Source organism: Meleagris gallopavo, chromosome 22 (assembly GCF_905368555.1).
Source record: "Meleagris gallopavo chromosome 22, MGAL_WU_HG_1.1, whole genome shotgun sequence".
NCBI classification, from domain to species: Eukaryota; Metazoa; Chordata; class Aves; order Galliformes; family Phasianidae; genus Meleagris; species Meleagris gallopavo.
This window is the reverse complement of record NC_139425.1, coordinates 1055367-1081151: the sequence shown is the minus strand read 5'-3', so window position 1 is coordinate 1081151 and position 25785 is coordinate 1055367. Positions and strand designations below refer to the sequence as shown.

Sequence of the window (25785 nt, the reverse complement as noted above, 5' to 3'; positions counted from 1 at the left end):
CAATAGACAGAGTAAGGATTGCCTCTGGGCCTCCCTGGGGATGGCTCAACCCCTGCTCCGCCTGCAGATGGTGCTGGGCAGGTGGCCAGGTGCCTGTCCCCTCCCCCAGGTCTCAGCTATTGCTCTCCGCCCTTCATCAAAGGGTCAGTTCCAAGGCACTGGCTGTGCTCTGCACAGCCAAGAGAAACACTGGCCACAAGCTGGCAGCACCAACAGACCCAGGGATGTCACAGAGTCCCTTGGGAGAGCCATCTGCCCATCTTGTTGCCCAGGAACATCTGGCTGGCTCAGTGTCTTCTCATCTTAATGGGCATCATAAGACTACAAACCTCAGCTATTTATTAGCTAAATAAACTCTCCCAAAGGTGCTAGGATGAGTCCAGCTCACTTCTGGAGGACTTCCACTGGGATTATTTGACTCACTCCCTGTGTTTAGACCTGGGCTCTTCCAGTCTGTCTCCATGGGATTGCCATGTCCCACAGCAAGTGCTGACAGAAAAGGAGGAGTAGCCCAGCCCCAGCAGACTCACCTGCTGCCCACAGAATGAGACCTGCACATAGGGGTCAATAAACACGTTTTTCTCCCCTATGATCTTGGAGAAACCACCCATAATGCCCGCGCTCATGCTGGGCAGGCCCTCAGCACGATACAGCTTGATGCAGACCCTGGCCCAGGGTCTCTCTGCAGGAACTCTTTTAGGCAGCAGTAGGTTCCTGAAAGACAAATTAATATTCTAGCTTTTTCTTGAAAAGAAAGAAAATGAGAAGCCAAGTCTGTCCCCATCAGAAGGGGGAATAATGGGGAAAAATACTCAGTGCAAAGAGACACATGGCTGTTCTCAGCCACGCAAACCCTGCTGCACTCACTTTTCAATGTCCTCAACTCGGCTGCTGGAGGAGGTGGGAAGGGAGCCCACAGTGTCTCCCCGTGCGGTGACAGAGATGTTGCATTTCACGAAGCCTTTCACACCTGCCCGGGTGTCTGTGGGGTCACTGATAACAGCCCACTTCTGGAAGAACCTGTGGTCTGAGAGAGAAGAAAAGGGGTTCTTTATGGAAAGCCTGGGTTACCACTTCACACCCAACAGCATCGGCGCAGTCACTGCCCAGCTCTGCCTCTGAAGACGTGGGAAGTCTCACCAGCCTTCAGAAAGCCAGGAGAAGCGAGTGTTTGTCATTATGTGAACTAAATGATTTAAAGATAGGGCCCTCAGCAGACCCAGCAGAGCCCAGAAGAAAGCTCAGCTCCAAATGAAGCGTGGGGCAGGGAGCAGGTACACAGCTGGTACGCATACCTGGCTGGTTGTACACAGTTGCAATGTCCATCTTGAACGTTCCTATGCATGTTCCCAGGAACGGTATCTTCTTTGAGTGGAAAACCTGCAGACAGCAGAAATCCAAGAGATGTCTGCAGCTGGGAAACACACCCAGACATCGCTAAGGAGCATGGGCTGCTAGGAGACCTATTCCAACATACAGCTCAGGCAGTGGTTGAGAGCCCATCTGAGTTAGCCCTGGGCCTGCCCCATCCCTGCCCAGCCATTCCTACACAGCCTTTCAACCCACAGCCCTCAGCCAAATTCATGACTTGTAACCAAGGCAGCCTCAGAAAAGCAGAACAGCTACAGAGGAACAGGGGCAGGCCTGCTTTCCATAGGGTCTCCCTTTGTCCACGCCAGGCCAGCATCTCTTCCAAAACCTGAGGCACGCTGAGCGCTTGCTGAGCCCACACTGGCAGAAGGGATGTGCAGCCTTTCATAGCCTTGCACAGAAATCACATCACAAAAGAGACACTGGCTGGGTTTAGCTGTCTTCAGAAAAGCCCCACACTGCTTTGGATCAGGGGATTTCTGAAGCCCACCCTCTGCCTGCTTACACTTTCCTACAGGCACAAATTGCCCTTCCTTTGCTCACAGCCCTTGCTTTGCCAATAGCTCCCACCATCCACACACACAAGCAGCAGGCTGCACCCGTTACAGACGAGGGACCAAGAGGAGGAACTTACTTACTGAAATCTCTATGAGTCTGTGAAATAAAACTTCCCTTGGCTCGTGGAATTCAAACAAAAAGTACTGAAAGGGGAAAGAAAGACAACTGAGCCTTGGGCTCCCAACAGGACTCCACAGATGCCTTCTCCTGAGAGGAGCTGCACCAAGAGCACCTCGAGCGCTCGGCCACTGGCACCAACGCTGTGGTGATGGACTCTGTCCATAGCATGCACCTCATTGTAGAAAGGACAATTTGTTGACTTCTGCGTTGCCGTGTGCCTCTTCTCCTCTCCAACTCTGATCACCACAAAGGGGTTAATGTTCACCCCCACCAGCTTCTGTGCTTCAATGATATTAATCCCAACCTGAGGATACATGGGAGAAAAGCATCAGATCAGCACTCTGCATGTCCCCAGCTCTGTCCTGAGCTTGTTTCAGCAATATCAGTATGCAAACACACAGGGCACCCCAATGCAGGTCTGGATGGTCAGGGTAGGCAAGAGCACAGCTGCTGAAATCTGCTTCAGCCAACACCAAACTGAAGCAATATTTGACAAGAACCTGCCACCTTCCCAGCAGCTCTGCTCCCTCAGGGCTTTGGAGGCCAAGAGGCCATGAAGCGATGGCCTCCATGGGGTGGGCTGCACAGAGCATTTCCAAGAAGATTCTGTTTGTATCTTCTGTTAATGCTTTGAATCCTCATTAATTAGACAGACAACTCTGAAGGGACTGGAATATGGCTGTCTCATTTTCTGTGACTGCTTACAGGTCTTAAGACATGGGAAAAATGCTCTCAAAGTACTGTCACTAGGATGAAGAGTAATTGTGTCAAGAAAAGGAAGGTTGGAAATTCCATCCCCACAAAAGCTTTCTGTTGAGTGGAAAAGTTCTAACCCTGAAAAGCGGGGGACTCAAATCCATAGTCCATGTTCACTAAGAACCAAGGAAGTATCTGAAGCCACATCCAGGCTGTGAGACCCAGCCCCAAAATCTGCAGGGCCAAAGTTGGGACCTAACTCCATTTCCAAACTTTGCAGAGATTTCAGGTAAGCCTGTTGTCCAACTTCCCAGGGAAAGCTACACAAAGCAAGGTGTCTTCGTGCTAGAGGTCTTGTCAGGGTATATGGCAACTCCCATGCCCACAGGAAGGCAGTGAAGGAATGGCTGGAGCAGCAGCTACAGAGGCATCTGCAGGAACACACACCCAACACTGCATTAAGTACCTGGAAGCTCTGTGGAGTTGGAGTGGCAAACAGGTCCCATGTGGAGCAAATTCTGGAACGGCTGCACAGAAACACAACCTGGATGAGTTGATCCCTTCATCTACATTGATCTGGGTAAGACTCCACTAAAGGAACTGAAAACCCAGAAAATAACAGCCTCGACACAGGAAAGAATCAACACCCAACAGTACCATTTGGGATCTCTAAAGGTTTCTGACATTTTGTGGAAACCAAATACCAAAAGATACAGGATCCCCACAGAAATCCACCCCAGGAGGTGGCACCTCCCACCCCAGGGCCCATGCATAGGGAAGAGCACACCACTGATACCTCTTCACAGGGCTGAAGACAATGCCCAACACCTCCACATCAGACACATCATAGAAGTCCTCTTCGATCTCTTCCTCCTCCTCCTCAGTCTCCAGGCCCTTTGCCAGCTTCCTGCCCAGTGTCACAGCCCTCCTGTCCAGCTCACTTGCTCTTGGCCCCTCGGCTGCCCTACAATCCCCACATCACATCATTGCCCGCCCTGGTGAGCGGGTTGTGCACTTTCCTCTACCTGGGAGGGTGAATGGATAATCCCAAGTGGAGTTACTTACTCCAGCTCCTCAAATGCAGGATTGCAGATGATTAACTCTGAACTGTAGGAAAAAAGAGATGCTTTACTGAAAAAAAAAACAACAGTGTTACAGCACTTCCCCAATGCATTTAAATAACAGTGCCACAGTCATGATCCTGCTTGTCTCTTGGCCATAAAATGAGCATTCTCCAAAATGGTATTTTTCCTTTTTCCAGCCTACATGCTTCACCTCTGGGCCCTCCAGAAGAGATGCTTTTGGAGCCTACCATCCTGCCTGCCCAGACACCCAATGGCCGTGGGCACAACTTGTGTGCAGAGAGCCTTTAGCTAATGTGGTCCAAAGCCACACTCTCTGCAGCTTTACAACCACAAAGCCTTGCTCGCATCAGCCAGGAATGCCACAGAAGTGTCTGAGTCCAAGAGGACTCCTGGGGTGCGATGGTTGTTCCAGTCAATCACATTTGGTCTTCTTTGTGAAGACAGGATGTTTTTTTTCCAAGAGCTCTGGTCACTTATTGCTGCTGTAGAGCAGAAATGCATCAGCCTGGAGAGTTGATGGGCTAGGTTGTACCTCCCAAATGGCTCTGGTTGACCCTGACTAAGGGAGTTGTACAAGCCATCTGGAAATATCCTCCTCCCAGGATTTCAGTACCTGTCTTTCATCTGATAGACAAAGTCTTCTTCAACCCAGGTCCCAGCCGAGCCCTCTGGAGGTTGGTAGCGCAAATCCAACTCAATATAAATCTAGAACCAAAAAATCAAACTGCCTGAGAGCTCAGCAGCCACAAAATACCTGTGCAAGTGCCCACGAGAAAGGGAAAGAAAAGTGTGGAATGAAAAAAAACAAGCGAGATGCTGGCAGACAGAAGGTAAACCGACCATCTCAGTGTGAAGGGGATGTAGGAGCTGAGCCTACAGCTCAATCCCTGGCAAAGGCATGTTTTTGGGAAGAGAAATACAACCCTGAGAGGCAGAGGCTGCTGGGAGAGGAGGTGAGTGAAAAAAGAAGATTGGGATAAGGCTGGGTAAAGAGCAGAAGGTTTGAAACCCCGTTAAAGCACTAGGAAAGAAAAAGGGACAGAAATTACTCCAGCCCAGATATGCCAGGAAAGATCAGGACTCAGAGTGGCAGGGACAGGCTTGCTCCCAGAGGGCTCCTCCTTCCCCTGGGGACATGTATTTTCCCAGCTGAACTGAGAGACAGCAGCTCCGGCTGCTCTGGTTCTGCCCAGCTCAACCGGGTCGAGACATGAAAGCTGTTGTATTTTGTTTGGACTGGGTCATCAGCAAGATTTCCACCGTTAGCAAAAGGGAAGAGGCAGCTGAGCAAAGGTTTGGGGTCACAGAGCAGCTCTAACCCCAGAGCAGTGTCAGTGCCCCCGGTGAGTCCCTGCAAACCACCACAGACTGCTGAAGGGTCAGCCCCGTCCTGCTCCCTCTGCCAGCACAGACAGTCCTGCAGTGAGCTGCAGGAAGCTGAAACCACCCAGCAGCACTTGGCTTCCCCATGGGTTTGTGGTCACAGCACTGCGGGGTGACTCAGACTGCCCGTGGGAAGGACAAACAGGGGCGCAGCACCTTGCAGGGCTGCCAGTAGCACTGCCCTGGCACCCAGCCCCGGCCGCATGCTACTCCCATTTCCACCTGGGAAGCTCTAAAGGTTTCCCACAAAGCATTTCTGAATGTTTCTGGGGCTTTTCACCCACTAAGATGAGTGATGGAGCAGTGCCCATCCCTGGGCTGCGTGGGGAGGACTTACACCAGTGATGCTGTGGTTCCTGTCCACGAGGGCCTCCCGGAGAATCAGGCGTCCAGATGTCATCAGGTGTTGGAGGCTGAGGACGAGGGTGCCAAGGAGCCTGTAACAAAATCACTGGCTTTAGCAACATTACACACAGCATCCGTGCTCTCATCTGACCCTGGGTTTCTGGAGATAGAGAGCACTGAGGTTTCTGGCAGTCCAAGTACTCAAGAGCACTGACCCGTGTGCTTAGCCTGCAGAGAGCAATGCTTCATTAGGAAATAAGCCCAGGACCACAGCAATGTTGGCAGCAAATCTGCCCAGCCCAAAGGGGCTTCTCACTGTGGAAGGCCAATCCCTGCTCCCTGCCAGCAGTAGCAATATACATGGAGTTCTGCAGCTCCCACCCCACCTCATGTCACTGCTGGCCAGAGCCCACTGGTGTTTTGTGCCCCAGCTCCCTCTGGCAGCTGAGTGTGGGGTGAAGCAGTCTGACCTCTGCCATCCAGCTCTGCTCTGCTCACCAGCAGCAGAGGTGCACAGACAGATGTCAGTTTGGGCTTCTCCCATTGGATTTCTTTGCTCAGCACCATCACATCCTGGTGACTTGCTGTTGTTTATCAATTTGTCCTACAGCAGTTCCTATTGACATTTCAGCCAGAGACAACTCCTCTGATCCCTCTCCCATAAGGAAAACACCCAGTAAACACTGATGTGAAGTTCACTCACATTTTTTGCTCTGGCTTTCAGTGTCCTGCGTGTGCTGTACTTATCTTTTTCCTCCACACCCTCTCTGGCAGGGATGTGATGGCTTTGAAAACGTTTGCACCATCAGCCACCCCTATGAAGCCGTCCCTGTTGACTGTCCTTCAGTTCTGACAAGTTACCAGAGCTGGCACCTCCCCTGCAGGCACACTCCTTTGCTCTCTCCACCATCACTTTCTCCAGCTGTCACCTCTGTTCTTGGGTTTCCTAACCCACTGCTGCACTTGCAGCATTTCCTGGGCCACTTAGTAGCATTATATTCTGCCTGATCATCTCAACGTAAGTCACTGTGTTTTTGAAAGTTAAACCCCAGCGTCATGGACATGGGGGTCAGTTCCCCTGTTCCCAGCTGGGCTGCTGGGGCCCCACTTTGCTTCTGTCACCTGTGGGGTCTTTTCCGGATCCTCTGCACACCTCTGCACTATGCTGGCACAGCGAAATCACCACCCTTATTTCACTCCACATACAAAGTGCTGCTGCTGCAGCAGAACAACCAGCTTCATCCCTGTCCTATAACTCATATCCTGTATGTCTTCCTCCCACCAGCTTGCCAAGAAACATTTCCCTCCCCCATAATAAGCCCATCATGCCATCACCTGGAGAACCTACCTGTTACTGAACACTTTGCTGCAGTTGTACACTTTGACAGACAGCATCTCCCCCACGCCAAGTTTCCCATAGTGAGGCCAGCGAAAGAGCTGCAAGCAAACAGAGCACAGTGGTCCCCTCTGTCTTGCAGCACCAGGAGGTTCTGTGCAGGTGCTGGATGGAGCTGAGCTGACTTTTGCCCAGTACTGAGCGTTGTGATGGAGCCCATGTAGCACAGAGACCACCACCACCAGGACCTGCCCAGAGCACCCAGGTCCCTGCAGGCCCCCCTGGCTGTAGGAAGCTGTGAGTTAGGCTTTCTGGAAGATGTGTGGCTTCTGCTCAGCTTTTTATTAGAAATATCAGGCCCCGTGGGCACCTGGAGAACATGGCAAAGCCAGCCTCAGAGAGGACAGTGTGCAAAGGAGTGTTTTGTTACAGCCATTTACAGCTCTCTCCTCCTGGTCCATCAGACAGGGGAGGCTGTTTCCTCACCTCCTTTCCTCACCTCCGGAATCCACTCAGTCTGAACTTCTGCTGGGAGGGCAGCAGCTCCAGCTCACCTCTCCTTCCCACATCTGCAAAGCATTTCCTGCCAGCAGCAGTCAGGACGTGCCATTTCTCCAGCATTTATCTCAATGCGCACCAACCTTCATCTAAAGACTTCCCAGGGATTTCACTCCATATACAGTGATTTGCTGCTGACAGGGATGCCACACCGTGCCATTCCCAAAGCCCAGCTCACGGGGGGAGGGGACAGGGAATAGCAAGGTCCATCCAGGCCAGAGATATCACAGACACAGCAGGTGAATGCAATGGAGCTCCTGCCAAACCCTACGCCCTTGGGGAACCCCTCAGGATACGGCACCAGCAGAAAACCAGCTCTGCAGTGCTGTGAGGGTCATTCCACATGCAGGGCTGCCTGCAGGTGACCAAACCTGTGAGTATGGCAACATGTGCTGAAGGAGGAGGGAAGGTCTGCAAGCCAGGTTGGCCCCTACGGCTGGGGAAGGAGGAAGGATGGGGAGGGAAGCGAGCTCTGCAGCACAGAGCCACAGCTTGGCTGCTGAAGGGACAAACACTGAGCCACTGACTCAGCATTTTGGGAGGGTTCATTTTCTGTCCGAGCAGCCAGGTTCTCCAAAAGATGAATTAGATGAACTGCCTGTACATTACAGACACGAAGGAGCCCGGGGTAACACAGAGGACTCTGGAGAGGAGATAGGAGACAGGACATCACCACCAGCCCTAGTAGCCACACATTTCAGGCTCCAGGCACGGACTGGAGGAGCTGGGCACGGATAGGAAGGTAGGGAGGCTTCCTGTTGTTCCCATGATGTATGTCCCATCCCCACAGCCCACCCACCTGACCAGGCACCAGCTGAGGTATGCTGCATCCCCATCCCATCCCATCCCAGTGCCCGCTGCCCCAGACCTCACAGAATGGCCACACGCTCACCTCCCTGAAGACAGCCTCCGGGCCGCAGCGGATCTTCTTCGTCTTCTGTGTGAAGCCTTGGGCAGCGGAGGGGAGGTGTGAGGCTCTGTTGGGGCTCTGCCCCGCCCCGGGCACGGCAGACCCATCCATGCCTCCCTCCCTCCCTGCCCACCTCGGAAGCCGAGCTGCACCTGCCGCTCACCGCGGCCCGGCAGGTTGGAGAGCCGCCGGACACCAACGCTGAGCGCCATGGAGCTGAGGGCCGACGGCACCGCCGGGCCGCACCGCCTGCAGTGACTCAGTCAGCCCCGACTCACCCGGCCGGTTCGGCAGCCCTCTCCCTCCTGGTGCCCCACGGGGACACCTCAGGGCTGGCTGTGGGCACGCAGGGGGCCGCCTGCCCCAGCATTCGGCTGAGCACAGCTCCTGGTCACGGAGAACCCGGGGAATTGCGTGGTGCTCGTTGCACTGCTGGGAACGGGGAGCACGGAGCCCGCGGCCGTTGTGGCTGGAGGGCTGCAGAGCTGCGGATTGAGACGTTCACCACACAAATGCGTTGCTGGTCGGCAAATTTGGTGCTTGCTCTAAGCAGATCAGATACCATCAGCTCCCCAGGGAGCTTGTGCAGCTTCCCTGCCACCCAGAGCAGCTGCACCGTTTGCATTTGTCTGGAGACGGCGCCTTGGCTTCGGTGAATCAGTGCCAAGCAGGGCCTCAGCACAAGCGGCTTGGGAAAAGGAGCACGGCCTGCACCAGGAGGCACAGCAGTACGGGCACAGCGTGGCATGAACTGCTTTCCTACTCAGGAGGCTGCGCTGAGCTCTCCCTCACCTCAGGCACCAGGCATGCGGTGAGCCTGCATTCCAGCTACACCCAGGTGGCAGGGAAAGTCACCCCTATCGGGTCCAGCATCTGCAGTCACCTCAGCCAGCTGAGAAACATGCTTCCAAGCTGCCTTCATAGCTAGCAAAGACCGATGGGTACCAAGGCAGACCCACTTTCCTCCTTTGGAACTGACATACATTTAAAAAGGGGAGGCAAAACATTTCTCACTATGCATCGTGCTGCCTCAGAACTTACACTCTGCTGCTAACATGCTCATCTTGCCAAAGAAACCATTCATTGAAACCCAGCACTACGCAATGCTGCTGGTATTTCTTTAGCCAAACAAAGGATTGTTTACTGCTGTAAACCTCCTTCAAAGAACACCATTAAAAAAAAAGAAAGGAAAGCACAGTCATACACACATTCCAGGCCCAGGTTGTTTGTACACGTAACAGAGTCAGAGAGCTCTGCCTATAGCTTGTAAGCAGCAGAAAGCACGAGTAGAGGATGCTCTCAGCCACAGCACAGCTTGTGCCAAGTTGTAGCTCTGAGCTCTCCTTCTTCCATGCTTGTCACACATTTTAGTTTACACAGCCACTCAACAAGAGAGCTCTCTTGGTTTCTTTTAAGTGCAAGAAAACGGGCACTGCAGGCCAGATGATGGACTAAATGAGGTGGGAGTCCAGCTTCCTCTACAGTGAGGAAGCCGCTGCTATCTGTAGAACCATGGTAAAACAAAAAAATGTTTGGAGGCAAAACTAACAGGTCCTTTTTGGTTCATTAGTGATCCTAGAGCCGCCACCCTTCAAACTCAAGCTGCGCTTTGGTGACACGATTAGCTGGGTGACACACCCAGCCTGCTTACACAGGTTTGCAACCAATCCGTTTCACAGGCTGAATCACCAGGCAGTCTTCCAGTTTCTTCTCACAGCTTCCTGGTGTATCCGGTACAATGGAGAAATTCTTTCCTAATTTCACAGTAAACAAACAGCTCATCTCACTGCAGAACAGGGCTGCAGGATACACATTCAGTCTTTGTGATTAACAGGTTACAAACTAATGCTGACAGACACCTTGCTCTGCTCTGCAGCTGCTCACGCTCAACCTAAGCTGAATCACCAGGCGAGTGCTGTAGCAAAGATCTTCCATAAACCACATTGCTGAAACAAAGTAGTAGTAGCCCAGAAAGAAAACGAAAGTCACACATGTCTGTAAATCAAAGCAGATGATTTATTTATGCAACTCAAAGTGATGACAACTTGTAGTGCAGAAGAAGTTCCTTTATTTTGAAATGAATTACCTCCAGTCTCAAAGAAATCACGCTTTGCTATCATCTGTCTACTTACAACCCCAAACCATGTAGTAATACACGCTTCACACTTCTGAGGACAAGGAACTACTTCCTCATAGTTCCACAGATAATTACTTTTCACTTTAAACCACTAGGACTCCAGGGAAATCACTCAAAGCATCTTAATTCCAATGTTTCCAATTACTGGCTTCTGAAAGTCACATACTTCATTAATCCCCCCACCTACAAATAAGCAAAGTGCAGCACTCTTAAATTGCAACAACGGCTCCAAGCAAAAGGCCATCACAGTGTTACATTCTGCTAATAGAAAAACGTGGTAATAAAAATACAGTGATTACTAAGTATGGTAACAGAAATTTAAAAATAAATGTCTACATACAAAAATATACTGACACTTTATGAAGGCACAGCAGGAACTGCCTCAGACATCCAACCAAGAGACTTTGGCACTGTAGCAATCAGAAAGATGAACACAGTGAAATGGTGATACAGGAGATGTAATGACAAAGGGACTAGCAGAATGGAAAGGTGTTACAAAGCAAAAAGGAAAGTGCTCACCTGTCTCTGAACATCTAGGCTCACAGGGGAGAACTCCACAAGGGAGGGATCTCCAACCAGAGATCCTTCCTTGACTGGCAGTCAGACCTCAAATGAGGTCTAAGAGAGGTGCAGCCAGACTCTACTACCCCTTTTGGTTCCACAGCTGAATTGCCTTCATCTGTGCTCCCAGGGCTGATCAGATCTTTTCCCCAGGTGCTCCATCAGTGGTTCAGGCCCTGACTCAACAGTTACCATACAGGTACCAACCAGTACAGAAGTGTCCCCACTTCCAAGGCTGACACAGACAGAAGAAAAGAACTACCAAGGAATAAATACATGGTAAGTATCTTTACAATAAATATGTTTGTCCTAACACTGGAAGCAGTGCTCACTCTGACACCAAGCAGCAGGTGGGTTATGCCAAGTGATGAGGAGTGGTATGATGTGTCACCACTGCAAGGTGGAAAACCAACAAGGTCTATTTTTCTTTGACAAGAACTGCCAACAATTTGATTTTTTTTTTTCCATATTTACATTTCTTCCAGTTAGGAACAGGAGATATCAAAGATACAGAGTACAAGTGGGTAAGAGTTAGTGTGACTGGTACAATCTCGAGGCACTGAACACCCCAGGGTAGAATGTGAGTGCAAACAGCTCTCCTCACCCCAGTGATACACATGGCCGGAGTGAGGCTGCAATCTATACCTTCTTTATTTCTGGCAGTTTCAGAGGCGGCCAGCCCTGCAGTTTATAGTATGACACCAGCTGCTTCGGCACTTCAGCCAGAACCACCTGGGAAAGAGCTTCCCGGGGAGCCTGCAAGGAACAGCAAGAATAAATCAAAGGAACTGCAGGGAGAAGAAATACCACAGCAGTGACATACTCTCTTCAAAAATTCAGACTGCAAACCCCACCTGCCAGCCATGTGAGGCTGAGTTCAAGAGCTCCTTACTGCGGGCTCAGGAGCACTTCCAGTCAGCCTTGGTGAGCACTGCTGCTGAAAAATCACATGTTCCCAACCCTGCACTGCTCCCATACAGCCCTGATCTGGGTGGGAAGCTGCCCCAGCCACTGGCAATATCTTATTTTGGCTTTCACTGAGCAACATGCATGAACACCAGTGCTAGAAGAAAAAGTAGGGAGGAGCTGGGGAATGACAGGGCTGTTTTCAATAGCAGGGAAGATTTATCTCAGCTTAAATCACTCATGGAAGCACTCATGGGACTCAACAACAGAGACTGAGACAGTATGATCTCATTTCCTTTCCTAAATGTTTGCATCTCAGGAGAGAAAGCTTCTTCTTTAATCAAACTCTGCAACAGCCGAGAGATATTATCAATGATACAATGAAAACTCTTTAGGTAAGGCTGCAAGAGTGCCGTGACAAGGCACACAGATTTGAACACAGAAGCGTGTCTCAGCTCTCCCTGGAAACAAGCTATTTGGGAACTCCGGCCATACGTACAGTAGACACAAGCTAACTTCTGTTGTTGCAATAACTGCGTATCTATTGGGCAGCAGAACCCCCCTGAAGTTCAAGACAACTTACATTTCTGAACTGTCGGAAAGGCACAAACTGAACGATGTCCCGTGCAGCTGGCTCTCCTGTTAGGGATTTCAGGACACCACTGTCCCCATCAAGAAACTCCATTGCCTTGAAATCAGCTTCACCAACTCCAACAATAATGATGGACATCGGCAGCTTAGAGGCATTAACAATTGCTTGTCTAGTTTGGTCCAGATCAGTGATCTCTCCGTCTGTGATGATCAGCAAGACAAAGTATTGCTGAAAAACATCAGAAAGTACTCAGTTAGGGAGTTCAGCATCAAAGCTCACATAATTGGAGGCAAAAGGAGCAATTTCTGACTCTAAAAAAGCAAGCAGATTGTGCAGTGAATAACACGAAAATAAAAAATTCAAGTTCCTTTTTCTATATGCATACCACCTCTGCCTGTGCACTTCAGATTTCCTCTCTGAAATAAAAGATAGAGGCTTAAATTCAACCTATAAAGAACAATTACACCAAAAAGCAGAAAATACAAATGAACAAAGTACTACGAAGTCAGCAAAGCTGCATACAGCACGCACTGCTGGATGCTGCTTCATTCACTGGCCTCTCAAAAAAGGATAAAATTATTAAATATTTGTAACTCCAAGAAATCAGTTTGGATGGGACCCTGGGCAGTGATCTGGTGAGTGGCAACCAGCCCATGGCAGGGATTGGGGCTGGGTAGGCTTTGAGGTCCCTTAAAACCCAATCCATTCTGTGACTTGATGTTTTTAATTATCAGTAATCTAAGTGGTGACTATTAGGAACCTGAACACATAGCAGCAGCAAATGTCACAACATGGAGACACTCCAGAGGGGACACAGAAGGGAAAGAACACAGGAGCTTTTCTAGAAGAAAAAAAATAACCTAAGCCAAAACATTGGCAAGACAAAGCATTTAGAAATCCCTTTCCTTTCCAGAGGCTGAGGTTCAGCACCTGACTGAAAACTGCAAGCACTGTTTTATAACAACTATCTACAGACGTAAGATGAAAACAAATATATCAGAGACTTAGAACGGAAATTAAGCTTCCAATTCCAAAAGCCAGTTAATACAAGTTTGCTGTGACTGCACTCATTACTGACATATCCTTTACTTAAATAACTTCTCATCTCTAAGTAGTAGATACAGTCAACATATCAATAAAAATTCAGAGATTTCCCCTAAGAGTTTGGATAGCTAAAAAAAAGAAAACAAAAAACCACCAACGCCCTCAGAAATGTCAGAAGAGTATTTCCTAGAACAAGAACCTCAATCTCCTACTTAAGTCAAAATCAAAATCCTGATACAGCTAGCCCAGAAGGTGAGTATCAGAACATACATGAGAATTCCTTCTAACTAGGTAGTCAAAGTGGAATCAGCTAAATGTATCAGGAAATAAGCCATTATGCACAACAAATTAAGTTTTAAGAGATGGAGCTGAATTTTAACAGCAGCCATGGCCATGCAAGCACACAAACAAGATATGCAGAAGCAAGCATGGCCATTCTGCAACAGCATGCTGATCTGCCAGCTCTCCAACTGCTTCGTTAGCATGACCCTCTGGATATCCTGATTCTCCGTGCAAACACGGTGGGACAAACAGCCAACCTGACATTTTTCAGTTCTTCTTTGTGAACATTCTTGAGTGCAAAATTCTTGGAATAAAACATACAGGGCCCCTTTATTCTGCATGCATTCTCTACAGGTGACAGAGCCTGGCAAGAGAGGTTAGGGTAACACAGCTGCTGACAAAGTCCAGTTGGTCTAAAAGCCAATGCAGCACTCCTGCATACTTTGTTGGTAAAGGCTCGTATCAATATCAACTTATCAACCAAGAGAGCAGGAAGTCTCTCTCTGGAGGTTGGAAAGAGAGGTTGAGACCTCGAGGAAGGGAGAAGAAATCACTTTACCATTCCACTCCATCCCATCACGAACAGAAAAACAGAAACATCACCCAGATGCAGATCCAAAGGAAAGGACTCACAGAAGCAGTCCTTTGTTGCGCCGAGTGTGCAGCAAACCTTGCCACATGGTTTATAATAGGAGAGAAGTTGGTTGGCCCATAGAGTCGGATCTGAGGGAGGATCTGGCGATAGGCATCAACTATTCCTTGGATCCCTGTAACACAAGGAAGGCAAGCTGCCTCACAATTTCTCCTGTAATTATTTAAAGCTTTACTAACTAGTATGGCAAAGGATAAATCATTCACACTGGTGTGAACTCCTAAAGGACAAAACAAACAGCAGGTAACAGTGACTGTACGAAGCACAGAGCTGAAACCAGCGGACATCTGCAGGGACAAGACTTCCAGATTTCTCCTCTGTTCTACATTCTTTACGTTACTCTTAGTGACTCTAACAAAGTAAAAGTAATGGAAGCTGGGGGCAAATAATCCAGCAGATGCATGCTGGTGATCTTGTCCCTTCTTCTCTCTCATTCAGTTTCTTTTAAGTGATTGTAGTCTAATTAGACAAGGTCACAAACTCTCTGGAACAGTTATTGCTTATGTTCCTCATGTGCAGGATGGACAACAGTTCCTAAATTTAAATGTTTTGTGTTATTTTTAAACAGAAAAACGAGTCCTTAGGGTTCCTCCTATGCAGTAAGTTCCTCTCACTACTTAACTAATCAAAATTTTAAAAGTCTGATTTTTGATGGCTGGAATTCTTGCGTGGGTTCATTTAAATTGCCCCACACACTGGCTTATAGTGATGCATTTTTATTTGCCATTGCCCACCATACAGATTTCAGTGCTTTATTTCTACTAACCTACTGCAACAAACACTACCACAGGGCAACAACATAGATTGCAGTGAGGCAGGCAATGTGGAACTGAGCAGAGAAATGCTTCCATTTTAACACTGATTCTCAGATTCCATTTTTCGCTGGCCTTAGACTAGATAGAAAACATGAGGAAAATTCTTTATTCAGGAACAATTCCATGTCGCTGCTTGCCAAGAGAGTGCTTAGGAGTTCATAATCTAGTTTACAGGGAAGCCACTAGAAACAGCTGAAATAACTACCACAGAAGAATGGGGCTTTGAGGAAAATAAACACTTGAGACAATCCTTTAAAAATAACAGAAAAACAGTGATAATACTGAAGTAGCTGCCACTGTCACTAACAGCCCTAGCACATGGTAGCTTTAGAAGTGAGACTAACACAGACACACTGCCACCTGTAACATAACAAGAAATAACCAAGTAGCAGCAACAAAAATTTCAGCAGACTAACAATCACAGGTTGGCTGAGTTTCAATCCAAACCCCCTTCTCTAGCAGGGCCACCTACAGCCAGTACCCCATGCCCAAGACTTTTGAAGGTCTCCAAGGTCTTGGCAATCTCTCTGGGCAATGTGCTTCGGTGCTCTATCACCAACACAGTACAGAGATGCCTCCTGTGTGTTTAGAACCCCACACATCCCAGCTCTCTCCATCTCCAACAATCAAATTTAACCTAGACTGCTTCACTGCAAGTCTGCATCGGTAGATCTTCACATTCAGGTGAGAGTACATGTAGGTTGCTGGATGTCATCACACTGCATCTGTTGTATGTTGTTTTTGTTTTTGTTTTTTTTTTTTTTTACCAGTTATGAAAGGAATGAACACTTCAAACATCAGTCCCTCTCAGTGAAATATTAGTAAAGAGATGTCCTCACCTGGACAGTAAGGGTTGTTGGGATTGAAGTTCAAAGCAAACTCATGAGACACCTAGAAACGGTGATGTTACAACCAGTTAGAGAATGCAGACATTAAAAGAGCTACTGCACAGTGCTGTGAAGGCCTTACCTGCCAGCTAGGAGGAACCTGAGCTCCGAAACCAAATGCAGGAAACAGCTTGTCCCTTGGGAAAAAGGGCAACAAGAAGAAATGAGAAAGAGAAATCCTGTAATATTTTACTAATTCTGTTTTATTCCCAGAAATAGTTGTAGCCCAAGGTTCATTCTTGCCATTAGGGACGGGTACACCTCCTAGTTTTCCCTGGTCAGTAAACAGTTACCCAGGCATTTCAGGCATGGGACTGACAACTTCACAATATCTTTGAATGCAGTATCCTGCACAACTCTCAGGAGATTTCAGAGAAGCAAGAGAAAAGCCAATCAAGTCACAACTTAGCTGAAGGACAGAGCAGGCAAACACGTTCCCACTGAGTCTAACAGGGAATTCATGTTGGAGATGCACTGTTACCAAGAAGGGACTACAACCAGCGAAAGCAGAATTACAGAGTAACTCAGGGCCATAAAGGTGCAGATCTGGATGGACAAATAAAGCAAACATGCTTTATTAAAAAGGATTGTCATTGCCTTTTTTGGCAATACCAGAAGCAGCAAGCAGCAGCAGCAGCTCCTGAAGGGATCTCCCAAGGAAAGGCAGCAGCACCTCCAAATACTACAGCTCCAGAATGAGCTATCAGCCTTGACCAATAACCCACTGTGAAACATTTTTTAACGAGGGGACTAGGAGAGTTGAGAACCTCTTACATACGTGTCATAATCCTGGACTACACTTCCCACGCTCCAGATGGCAGTCAAATACTCATTTATCCCATTTGGGCTGATGTAGTGAAGAGAATCTGGTGAGTTGGGATCACCATTGGAGCCAGTGAAGTCTATACCCACCTAATCAGTTTGGAGGATGATAACAGCAGGTCAATGAAACAGCATCATAAGCAAATGAGAAGTACCAAAAACAATCAGAAACAGAGGGATAACAGCAGCCCCATGCTGCTCCCTCCCTGCCAGACACAAAGATGACTGCAAACAGAGGCAAGCAAATAAGCCTGCAATTTTCTCCCACCAGGGCACATGCACATCTGAGGAGCAGCAGTCCTTTCCACCAAGGCTGGGAATTGATTTCTCAAAAGAAGCTTGAGAAATCCAAGATCCCTTAAATTTGCTACTTGATATCAAAAAGCAAAATATAAAATCAATTCTTTTTGGCAGCTTTCATTACTCCTTAAGAAAACACATACTGCAAATTATAAGTACTAAACACAACTTCATTGCCTTGTTCTATCATCTACCAAGATGTGAAGTGGGAAAACAACTCACTGTAAAATTAATCTGGCAGCCTCCCATAACATAGTCCAGGAACGAATAGTCTGTTTCAATCTAGAGGAACAGACAGACAGTGTTACACCTCCTTCCTGTAAGGATAGATTTCTTGATCATCAGAAAATAGAAAACGACAAACAACAACCATTTTCCTACCTTGCAGGACTTTATGCTAATGATGCCTGAGTTTTTGTAGCTCTTTTTCTTTTGTTTCTTCTCAGGATGAATGCATTCAAATTCCACCTACAAAAAGAAAGCACTCAATAAGCAAATTATAAAATATCTGCAGCAGTGCAAGCTATTGAAATAGAACAGTGTGAGACATCACAATTCCAGAGTATTATGAAACTTCATTTTAAAAGTGTTTGTGACTACTGTGGCTGCTATTTGACAAGTTAAAATTGATGCTTTTGCTGTCATCATTGGGCAAAACACATGAGAGAATATTTCAAAGAAGTCCCTCTCTGTGACAGCCTGACTCTTGCTCTCTGCAGAACCACTGAACACTTAACAGAGTGCAAACAAGTCTGTCACAAATACTAACATTTCTCTTAACGTAACTGCATTCTTATTCAGTTAAGGGCAGGAAATGAACTCAGAAGCTAAGGAGGCAAAGTGAGAAGGGGGAGGAAGGAGGTCAAAAAGCCCTAGGCCTCAGGTTCTCAGTGGCAGAGGGATCAGTATTCTGATATCAGTGTCTTGTTTCACTTAACAGTAGTTCTGATTTCACATGGGTTAGGGAAGAAGGCAACAATCTTCCACAAGCTTTAGGATTCCAAATACAGAAATCAAATTGGCTGGTGACTCCTAGCACTCCCAGGCTACGTCCTGCACATGGATTCATTACTCTGAACCCAGATGAGACCTCTCCATGAAAATGAGTGTACAGGCTCTTGCTGTAGACAGAGAGAAAGTGGCACCACTAGCAAATGACTCAAATTACTCTAAAATGGGTGCCCAAGATAAAGCAAGAAGACTGACCGCTGGAAGCACCATTTCTTTCCACTATCTAGAAAGCTACCTAGAAAGGCAACCAGAGTGCTAGTGAGGGCGACCAGCTCAGGCACACACGTTACCTGAGACAAGTCCCACCTCTGGACTGTTCTGTTGAAGCTCTTTTAAAGAAGCTCTTTTGCTTCCACTTGATTCAGGAGAGGCAAAAGCATGCAGAATGGCTGGCAAGAAACAGCACATGGCCAGCAGACAACAGGCTGAAGGATGCCTGTAGGAACAGGAAGGGTAACAGCCCCCAAGGAAAACAGCAGCACCCTCCCCATGCCAGGTTTTATTTTTCCCAGACAACAGCTTAGTAATACAGAGTCAGATACAGAAAAAAAATGACTTTTGGAAGCAACAACTGAAAATCCCTCAGACATCTTTATTAGAAAGGGTTTGTGACAGACTGAATTACAGACAAAACTGAGGAACAAAGGAAGCTCACCGGACAGCCGTCCACTGCTTTCTGCAGCTGAGCCAGGTTAGTTTCAAAAACACCTATCAAGTCATGCGACCCATCACTGTCGTGATCAGAGCAGTGCACCTGAAAGGAAAGAGAAGCAAGAAATAGGTAAGCATACTGTGTTAGGGTGAATGACAGCTGCTCTCCACGCAACCTCCTGCCTCCAACAGCTCTGCAGTGATGCTACTGACTCTCCCTACCAAACCTGATCCAGGGATCACTACCTGAAACCTGCCAGAGGGAGAAACACTGCGTGCATCTCAGAACAAGGAAGACATTCAATCACTCACCTACTTGAGTGTGCAAAGTGACAGCTTTCCTCAGTTCAAATGGAAACAAAAACAAAACAAACAAACAACAACAACAACAAAAAATCAACAAAATAAAGCCGCAGATTTCACAGCCCAAAAATATAAAGTTGAGATCATTCAGGACACAATATGCAAGTGGAGTAATGGGAAAAAGCAGCTAAAGGTCTCATCTGGTTTCTGAATAAACAACTTCTGCCTGGCAATAGAGTCAGTCTGCAAAGAAACTGCAAGTTGCCTTTTCCTGCATCTTACAGCAATCAAATTACAAACAACGAATAACCACGTTTAAAACAGCGTGTAAGCTTGAATCTTCAGAACTAGAGAATGCAAAACAGCAATGCATTTAAAAACAAAAAATATGATAATAACCATGGCTTCAAGCTAACACAGCACAATGGGCATTGGCAACAGCTCCCATGAAATCAACAACTGTAAGAAGCATTTATAACATGCACAATGCACACGACAGCAGAACGAAAGTAATTCCAAAAGCAGTCAGTCAAGAAAGCTTGTGAACAGCAGTTTTTCCTCTGCTCAAGCTCACACACTCCTCCAATTCAAAAGCCCATTCAGATTCGCTTTTATTAACCAAGAAACTGATGTTACCCCAGCACAAACCAGGGTGACAGCTTTCTCCTCAGCATTATGGATAAGGTGAACCTACAGGCAATGCCTAGATAAGGAAGTCAAATTCAATCAGCAAACCTGAGGACAAGGTTCTTGGACAACTACCTGCTGCCTTTGATCCACTTGGGATCTTCCACTGCTATCAGTAGGAAATGTGCACAAAAACCAAGTGAATTGCACACAAAGCTAGCCACCCAAACTGCCATCCTTCAGGTCCTTCACTGGGAAATTTTTGCTTTAGAGATTGTGCCATTCTCCTTCTTCATCCATTCCAACCCACCACTGCTCTGTCCCTCCCTTCTGCTGGCTGTGCCATGAAGCACCCCCAAGCACCTCCTCTGCCTCTCTCAACAATTCTAATGTTTAAAGTGTCAGTCAAAAGATACGTGACCACATCAAGGAGGCTACTGGAGGTCATCATGCAGAGACTGAGGGTGTCCTTGGCACTAACATGCTGCAAAGAACACAGGAGGTTGCACCTTCCCTTTCCCTTCTGCTTGTCCCTGTCCCCTCCTGACCACACACAGAAAAATCCAACTACTTAATGACCAGTTCTGTTAGTGGTTCACAGCATGAGTAGCTTACAACAAACCTCTTTTTGCAAGGGTTTTCTAAAATGGACAAAGATTCAGAGTGCACAGGCCAAAAAGTGCTGCTGCTGCAAACAGAACCAAGATGAGAAGTGGGGAACAAACACCTGAAGCTGTCAGTAACTGCCTTCTGAATCGTGGTCTGACCTCAGGAGTCAGCTAACTGCACAGTACTGCACTGCATTTATTTACTGATTAATTACTCAACTGAACTATCAAATATTCATAGGAACACTTTCAGTGGGTAAAAGGCTCCTTTTATCCACAAGAGAAACTTCCAAAATTCACACCAAATGGATTATTGCTTTTATGCATATGCCACCAAATGCATGGTCAGGAAGGGTTTCTTTTTGTTGCGCTGCTTTTTGTTCTTTTTTAAATCTCACATTTGCTACTTCTCTTTAAACAATTACAGGAGAGAGAAACTACTTTCGTATGCTTCTTTCTTAAAGAAACCGCCACAAGATTATACTACACCTCAAAACTGAGCTGTTTTTAAATATGAAACAACAGTGACACCCCTCTACTTCACAATCAGTTAGGGGTTAGTTAGCACTGTTAATGTGACCAAAAGATGTGTCTGCACACACATTTAGTGCACGTTTCCTACTGCAGAACCCTCATGCACGGCTGACAAAGCTGACACTCACAAGACATACCAAACTGACACTGCCCACACGAACACCTCCCTTGTGCTGCAGTACGAAGACTTCTCTGCTCAGCAACCACCATCATTCCTCATCTGATTGCTCCTAAGATGCAAATCTTAGAAAGCCTTGAACAAGAGGTTCCAAGCGGCACGTACTGGATGGAAAACAGATCTCCAGTGCAATGCTCCACTCCTTAGTGCTAATGCTCCTGCCCACAGGTATGAAGGCCTCTTCCTGACCAACTTCCCCGCAGGTAGACTGTGAAAAGTAATAGATTATTTGCACATGCATTCAGGATTTGGGGGTGAAAGGAACTAACAGCAAAGATTTATGTTTTGTTTTTAAATAGATCATTGCAAAACAAATCCCAAAGCACAGAAAGGTTCTAAAGCAAAAGCAGGAGTGTTTCAGAGTATAGGAGATACAACCTCATAACAAAATGCCTCAGCCATTCCATCTCATGTCACTTTTGACAAGGTAACACACAACTCTTAACCACCTCCTTCCCACATTTCTCTTAGCACCTTCAGACCAATAGGACTTCCTTCTGATCTAAGATTGCTCACAAAAGCTCATGACCACCACTTAGAACACATTCAACAAGCCCAGCACAGTTGAACCAGGGTAATAACCTCAGCAATTTTTTGGATCTGCCATGCTGCACAAATAAAAAGATCAGCATGCATTGCTTTCTGCTAAACCTTTCAGATCAAACTTCCAGCACAAGATCTCTTCTCAAGCAGGATGAGGCAGGAAAATTCTGCAAATGGAAAGTGTTTAGGAGCTGAATAAGCAGAGGGAGATAATACTCAACATTAAACTATTTAAAGCTTTAAGTGCTTCTATGTAATCAGTGCATTGCTTAGAACACAAACTGAACTTGCTATCAGATTATTTTTGTAGAAACTTATTCAAAGATGGAATTGTTCTGCCACCACCCCCATAATTCAGGACCAGTGTATTAATCCTCATATGTGAGACCACGAGCAATTCCAGTTCTAACTCGAGACCAAATTTCTTGCTGGGACAGAAAGAAAAACAAGATGGAATAAGCTTGCCATTCTCACGAATGGAGGAAGCAGACACCTGCCCTTTCTCTGTCAGTATCCTAATGCAATCCAGTTTATCCAATATGTAAGCCTCACAGCTAACATAGCATTAGAAAGCCACAACTAAACAGAAAATCCCACAACCTGAAACTAACCTGAATAGCTAATGACCATTCATAATCATTGTTGTGACAAATCATTAGGAACTGCATCACTTCTGCATTTCCTGACTTCTCAATTTGACAACTCATGTTTCAAGTACAGACTTCACACTTAATAGACGTATAATCACTTATCTGCCATATTATTCTAGAAAAGCAATTTAAAATCTTGAGTATGACTAGATGACTTGATTACTCATAGTTAATATGTCAGAGATTGGGTCACTTACAACAACAAACAAATCTGAATTTCTGAAGGCTGTACCTTGATAGGTTTATTAAGATCACCACCACAGAATGTCTGCAAGGGAACGCTGAACCTCCTCCAGCATGGACTTAAGTTGTTCTTAACGACCTTAAAAAAAATTACAGCATAACATCATGTGAAAGATGTGATGTGCAAGTTACTAAGAAACATAACATGAGGGTTCTGTACTTCTGTGGGACTACATGGAACAGCCTCAGTCACTTCTACCCTCACATGAGCAAAGAGCAGCTCTGTTAGAAGCCTGAAGTTCAGAGCTGGGTAGAACTGCAGAGCCATGCCAATCTCACAGCTCGTTGCCTCTAAAAGGCAGAAGAGTCCTGCCACTCTTCCCTCAGAACATGGTTGGACCCTTCAGCTTAACTCTGATTAGGCACGAAGTTAAGCATTTTCTGCCAGGTAGTCAGTGAGCAGAATCCCTTCCTGGGGGGACAAGTTTCACTGCAGAAGTGGAGCACAGCATTACCAGAAGCGAGACACTCTAAGCTGTCAGACAAACTTAGCATTTCTACACTGATGTGCTTCCTGTTACCTCTGATCTGTACACCAGCTGCCACATTCCAGCATCACTCTGCTTGTACAGCTCCAGAAATGGATCCGATTTACCTAAGAAATCCTGCAAACAAAATCCCAACAAACCTTCATCAGACCTCTGTATTATCCTCGGATGAGAGAAGAGTCAGGTCATCAGTACAACTCGCTTCTAACAAATCACAAAGTCAAATAAGCTATACGTTTCCTTACCTCTTTTAAGCTGCAGCACTTTACAAATCATTGCAGTGTACCAGCCCTGATTACAAGACTGTGCTTCCTTAGAGCATTTTGTTACTATAAATCACCCTTGGCTTAAAATAACACCAAGGCAGCATATCTAAATTTCCATCTTTTCTTCTTTTATAACATTGCACAAAGTCCAGTTCATGGCACAGTTACAATATTCAATCAAAACAATTATTTAATGTATTCAAGTATGGAATACTCCAAAACCAAAATAATTATCCACAACCTAAACTTGGTGGTTGAATCTCTTATCTGCTATTGTGCTTTCTGCCATGTAATTATGTCTCCACAACTGGCAACAGAACAAAGAGCCTTTTTACACGTGGATTACAGAGCTTAGCCGAACGTTTGCAGTACAGTGAGAATCCTGGCTAAAGGCACTCGCTGTCAATATAGTCAAGACCCACACAAGCATGCAATATCATTAAAAAAGAAAAAAATGAATCACTACCTTTTTGTCCAAGTTTCGGGCTTGAATTTCCAAATTGACCACCCTGGTATCTTTAATCTCCTCTGCTGTAATCTGTGACACAAATTAAAAAAAAGAAAATACAGAATTTTGCGTATGTTTTATGCATGAAAAAACCTCCATGTATGGTTACAAATACATACTCTTCCTCTACACATACTGAATTTGAAAACAGAAAGAAACAAAACCAGAAATGTTACTCGGTCCCAGATCTTGTACCAAAGAATGAGAAATTCTTTTTACCACACACGCTCCTGTACCGTAATGGTGCCTTTTCCTGCTGGCTTCCCCTCCTTCAGTTCCAGAGGTCGGGTAAACACCGAGCTGGACACAATCTGAGGTTAAAAGACAGATAACATAATATGAAGGTAGAGAAAGATCATTATCATTAAAGAATTATTAAGAATCAAAGAACTATTCTTCAGGAGGAATTATTTTTAAAATTCTGCTAAGGAAAACCCATTTCCTGCAGCGACAGCTACGAGTTTGTGCTCCTGAAATGGTTAAGCACTCAGAGTTTTCCCTCTCCACAAAACAATTCCCACTAACACATCTCAACACTTAACACTAGCCTCCTGTTGCTGCTTCTCCCAAGACCCCTGAGACATTTTCATTACAAGCAGCCAAACAACCATTGAAAATCAGAACGTCTATTTATTTAACCAAATCCTTCGCAATCTCAAACCTCATCCTTCTCCTTCTACCTAACAATATGAATTCCTGTTCAGGAAATGAATGCAGATTTTCAGGCAATCTTCCCTGAATTTATGGCTTGAGGATTTTTTTTCCCCCAAGGAAACCAAAAGGCTACCAGAGCTCTCCAGGGCCTTCCTCACTCCCAGTCTCCTGCTAGTTCTACAAGTGCTCCTACATGAAGCAATAACTTTAAAGGCTGAGACTTCTGGGGCTGTTCAGCCTGGGGAAGAGAAGGCTGAGTGGGGATCTGGTCAACGCTTAGCAATATCCATAAGGTGGGAGGCAACCAATGGGGCCAGGCTCTGCTCAGCGGTGCTCAGAGACAGGACAAGGGGCAATGGCACAAACTGGAACACGGGAAGTTCCATGTGAACACGAGGAAGAACTTCTCTATAGTAAGAGTGCCTGAGCCCTGGCACAGGCTGTGCAGAGAGGTGCTGGATTCTGCTCTGGAGATAACCCAACCGTCTGGATGCCTTCCTGTGTGACCTGCTGTAGGGAACCTGATTAGTGAGGGAGTTGGATTAAACTAGCCCATTAGTTTTATGGCTTTGTTGCTCTCTTTATGTTTTAATAGTTTAAAAATAAATTTATACATATTAACAATATTATGATCCAATTCTTCTTCACTGTGTGCAGCCCAGGAAAGCCCAAAGGCTGGACCACCTACGGACTGAATGATTTCCAGAGTTTCCTTCCCACCCCTACAATTTCAAGACTCACAAACCACATGCATTCTTAACCTTCGCTGCCTGCTCACCACCACGATTCTTCCAGTTATATTCAACAGGAACAAGCACCGATCTGTTTTGGAAGCTAACAAAGAGGAGCTTAAAATACTGCAGGCTGTAAGAAGGCAGCCCTGCCCCAGCCCTCACACCTGCCCGAGCGTGCACTCCACGGCCCCGAGGAAGTCATCGTCACTGAGCTCAGCAGACTTGTTGTCGATGTCGTACACGCCGAACTTCAGCTTCTGCACCTTCTCAAAGTAGTAGTCGACGAGCAGCTTCTTGGAGAATTCCGGGTCTTGGCAGTTCTTAATCCTCTCCGTGCGATCTAACTGTGCGGACACAGAGACACAGTCAAGAAGAGCTTGGATAAAAGCCGAGGGAGAGGGCGGGGAGCGGGCACGGCAGCGCCTCG

General features: G+C 46.6%; 2 protein-coding genes across 12 annotated transcripts in view; both read right to left on the bottom strand.

The window, feature by feature from the left end:
• The window catches only part of LOC100540249 (fer-1-like protein 4), a 34850-nt gene extending 25814 nt beyond the window's left edge, over positions 1–9036 (bottom strand). Inside the window, exons 1-13 of one of the 7 annotated variants that reach the window (XM_085241607.1) lie at positions 8496–9036; positions 8345–8400; positions 6907–6995; positions 5551–5650; positions 4444–4535; positions 3811–3852; positions 3542–3709; positions 3212–3272; positions 2162–2353; positions 2010–2072; positions 1296–1380; positions 868–1027; positions 531–714 (exon numbers count right to left, since the gene is read on the bottom strand). In XM_085241607.1, coding sequence (XP_085097733.1) covers positions 531–714; positions 868–1027; positions 1296–1380; positions 2010–2072; positions 2162–2353; positions 3212–3272; positions 3542–3709; positions 3811–3852; positions 4444–4535; positions 5551–5650; positions 6907–6995; positions 8345–8400; positions 8496–8574 — 1371 coding nt within the window. In that variant the 5' untranslated portion in view covers positions 8575–9036. Of the gene's footprint in view, positions 1–530; positions 715–867; positions 1028–1295; positions 1381–2005; positions 2079–2161; positions 2354–3211; positions 3273–3541; positions 3710–3810; positions 3853–4443; positions 4536–5550; positions 5651–6906; positions 6996–7380; positions 7738–8344; positions 8401–8495 lie in introns of those variants that run through there. The other 6 variants (XM_085241608.1, XM_085241609.1, XM_010722246.4 and 3 more) reach the window with 6 other exon arrangements.
• Positions 9037–10358: 1322 nt separating this feature from the next.
• The window catches only part of CPNE1 (copine 1), a 42449-nt gene continuing 27022 nt past the window's right edge, over positions 10359–25785 (bottom strand). For all 5 annotated transcript variants that reach the window (XM_085241777.1, XM_085241775.1, XM_085241778.1 and 2 more), the window contains 14 exons: positions 25523–25702; positions 24207–24281; positions 23929–24000; positions 23230–23313; positions 22698–22787; positions 19027–19125; positions 17742–17828; positions 17583–17642; positions 17017–17150; positions 16321–16375; positions 16191–16242; positions 14518–14651; positions 12550–12786; positions 10359–11816 (listed from right to left, as the gene is read on the bottom strand). In XM_085241777.1, coding sequence (XP_085097903.1) covers positions 11700–11816; positions 12550–12786; positions 14518–14651; positions 16191–16242; positions 16321–16375; positions 17017–17150; positions 17583–17642; positions 17742–17828; positions 19027–19125; positions 22698–22787; positions 23230–23313; positions 23929–24000; positions 24207–24281; positions 25523–25702 — 1476 coding nt within the window. In that variant the 3' untranslated portion in view covers positions 10359–11699. The remainder of the gene's footprint in view (positions 11817–12549; positions 12787–14517; positions 14652–16190; positions 16243–16320; positions 16376–17016; positions 17151–17582; positions 17643–17741; positions 17829–19026; positions 19126–22697; positions 22788–23229; positions 23314–23928; positions 24001–24206; positions 24282–25522; positions 25703–25785) is intronic.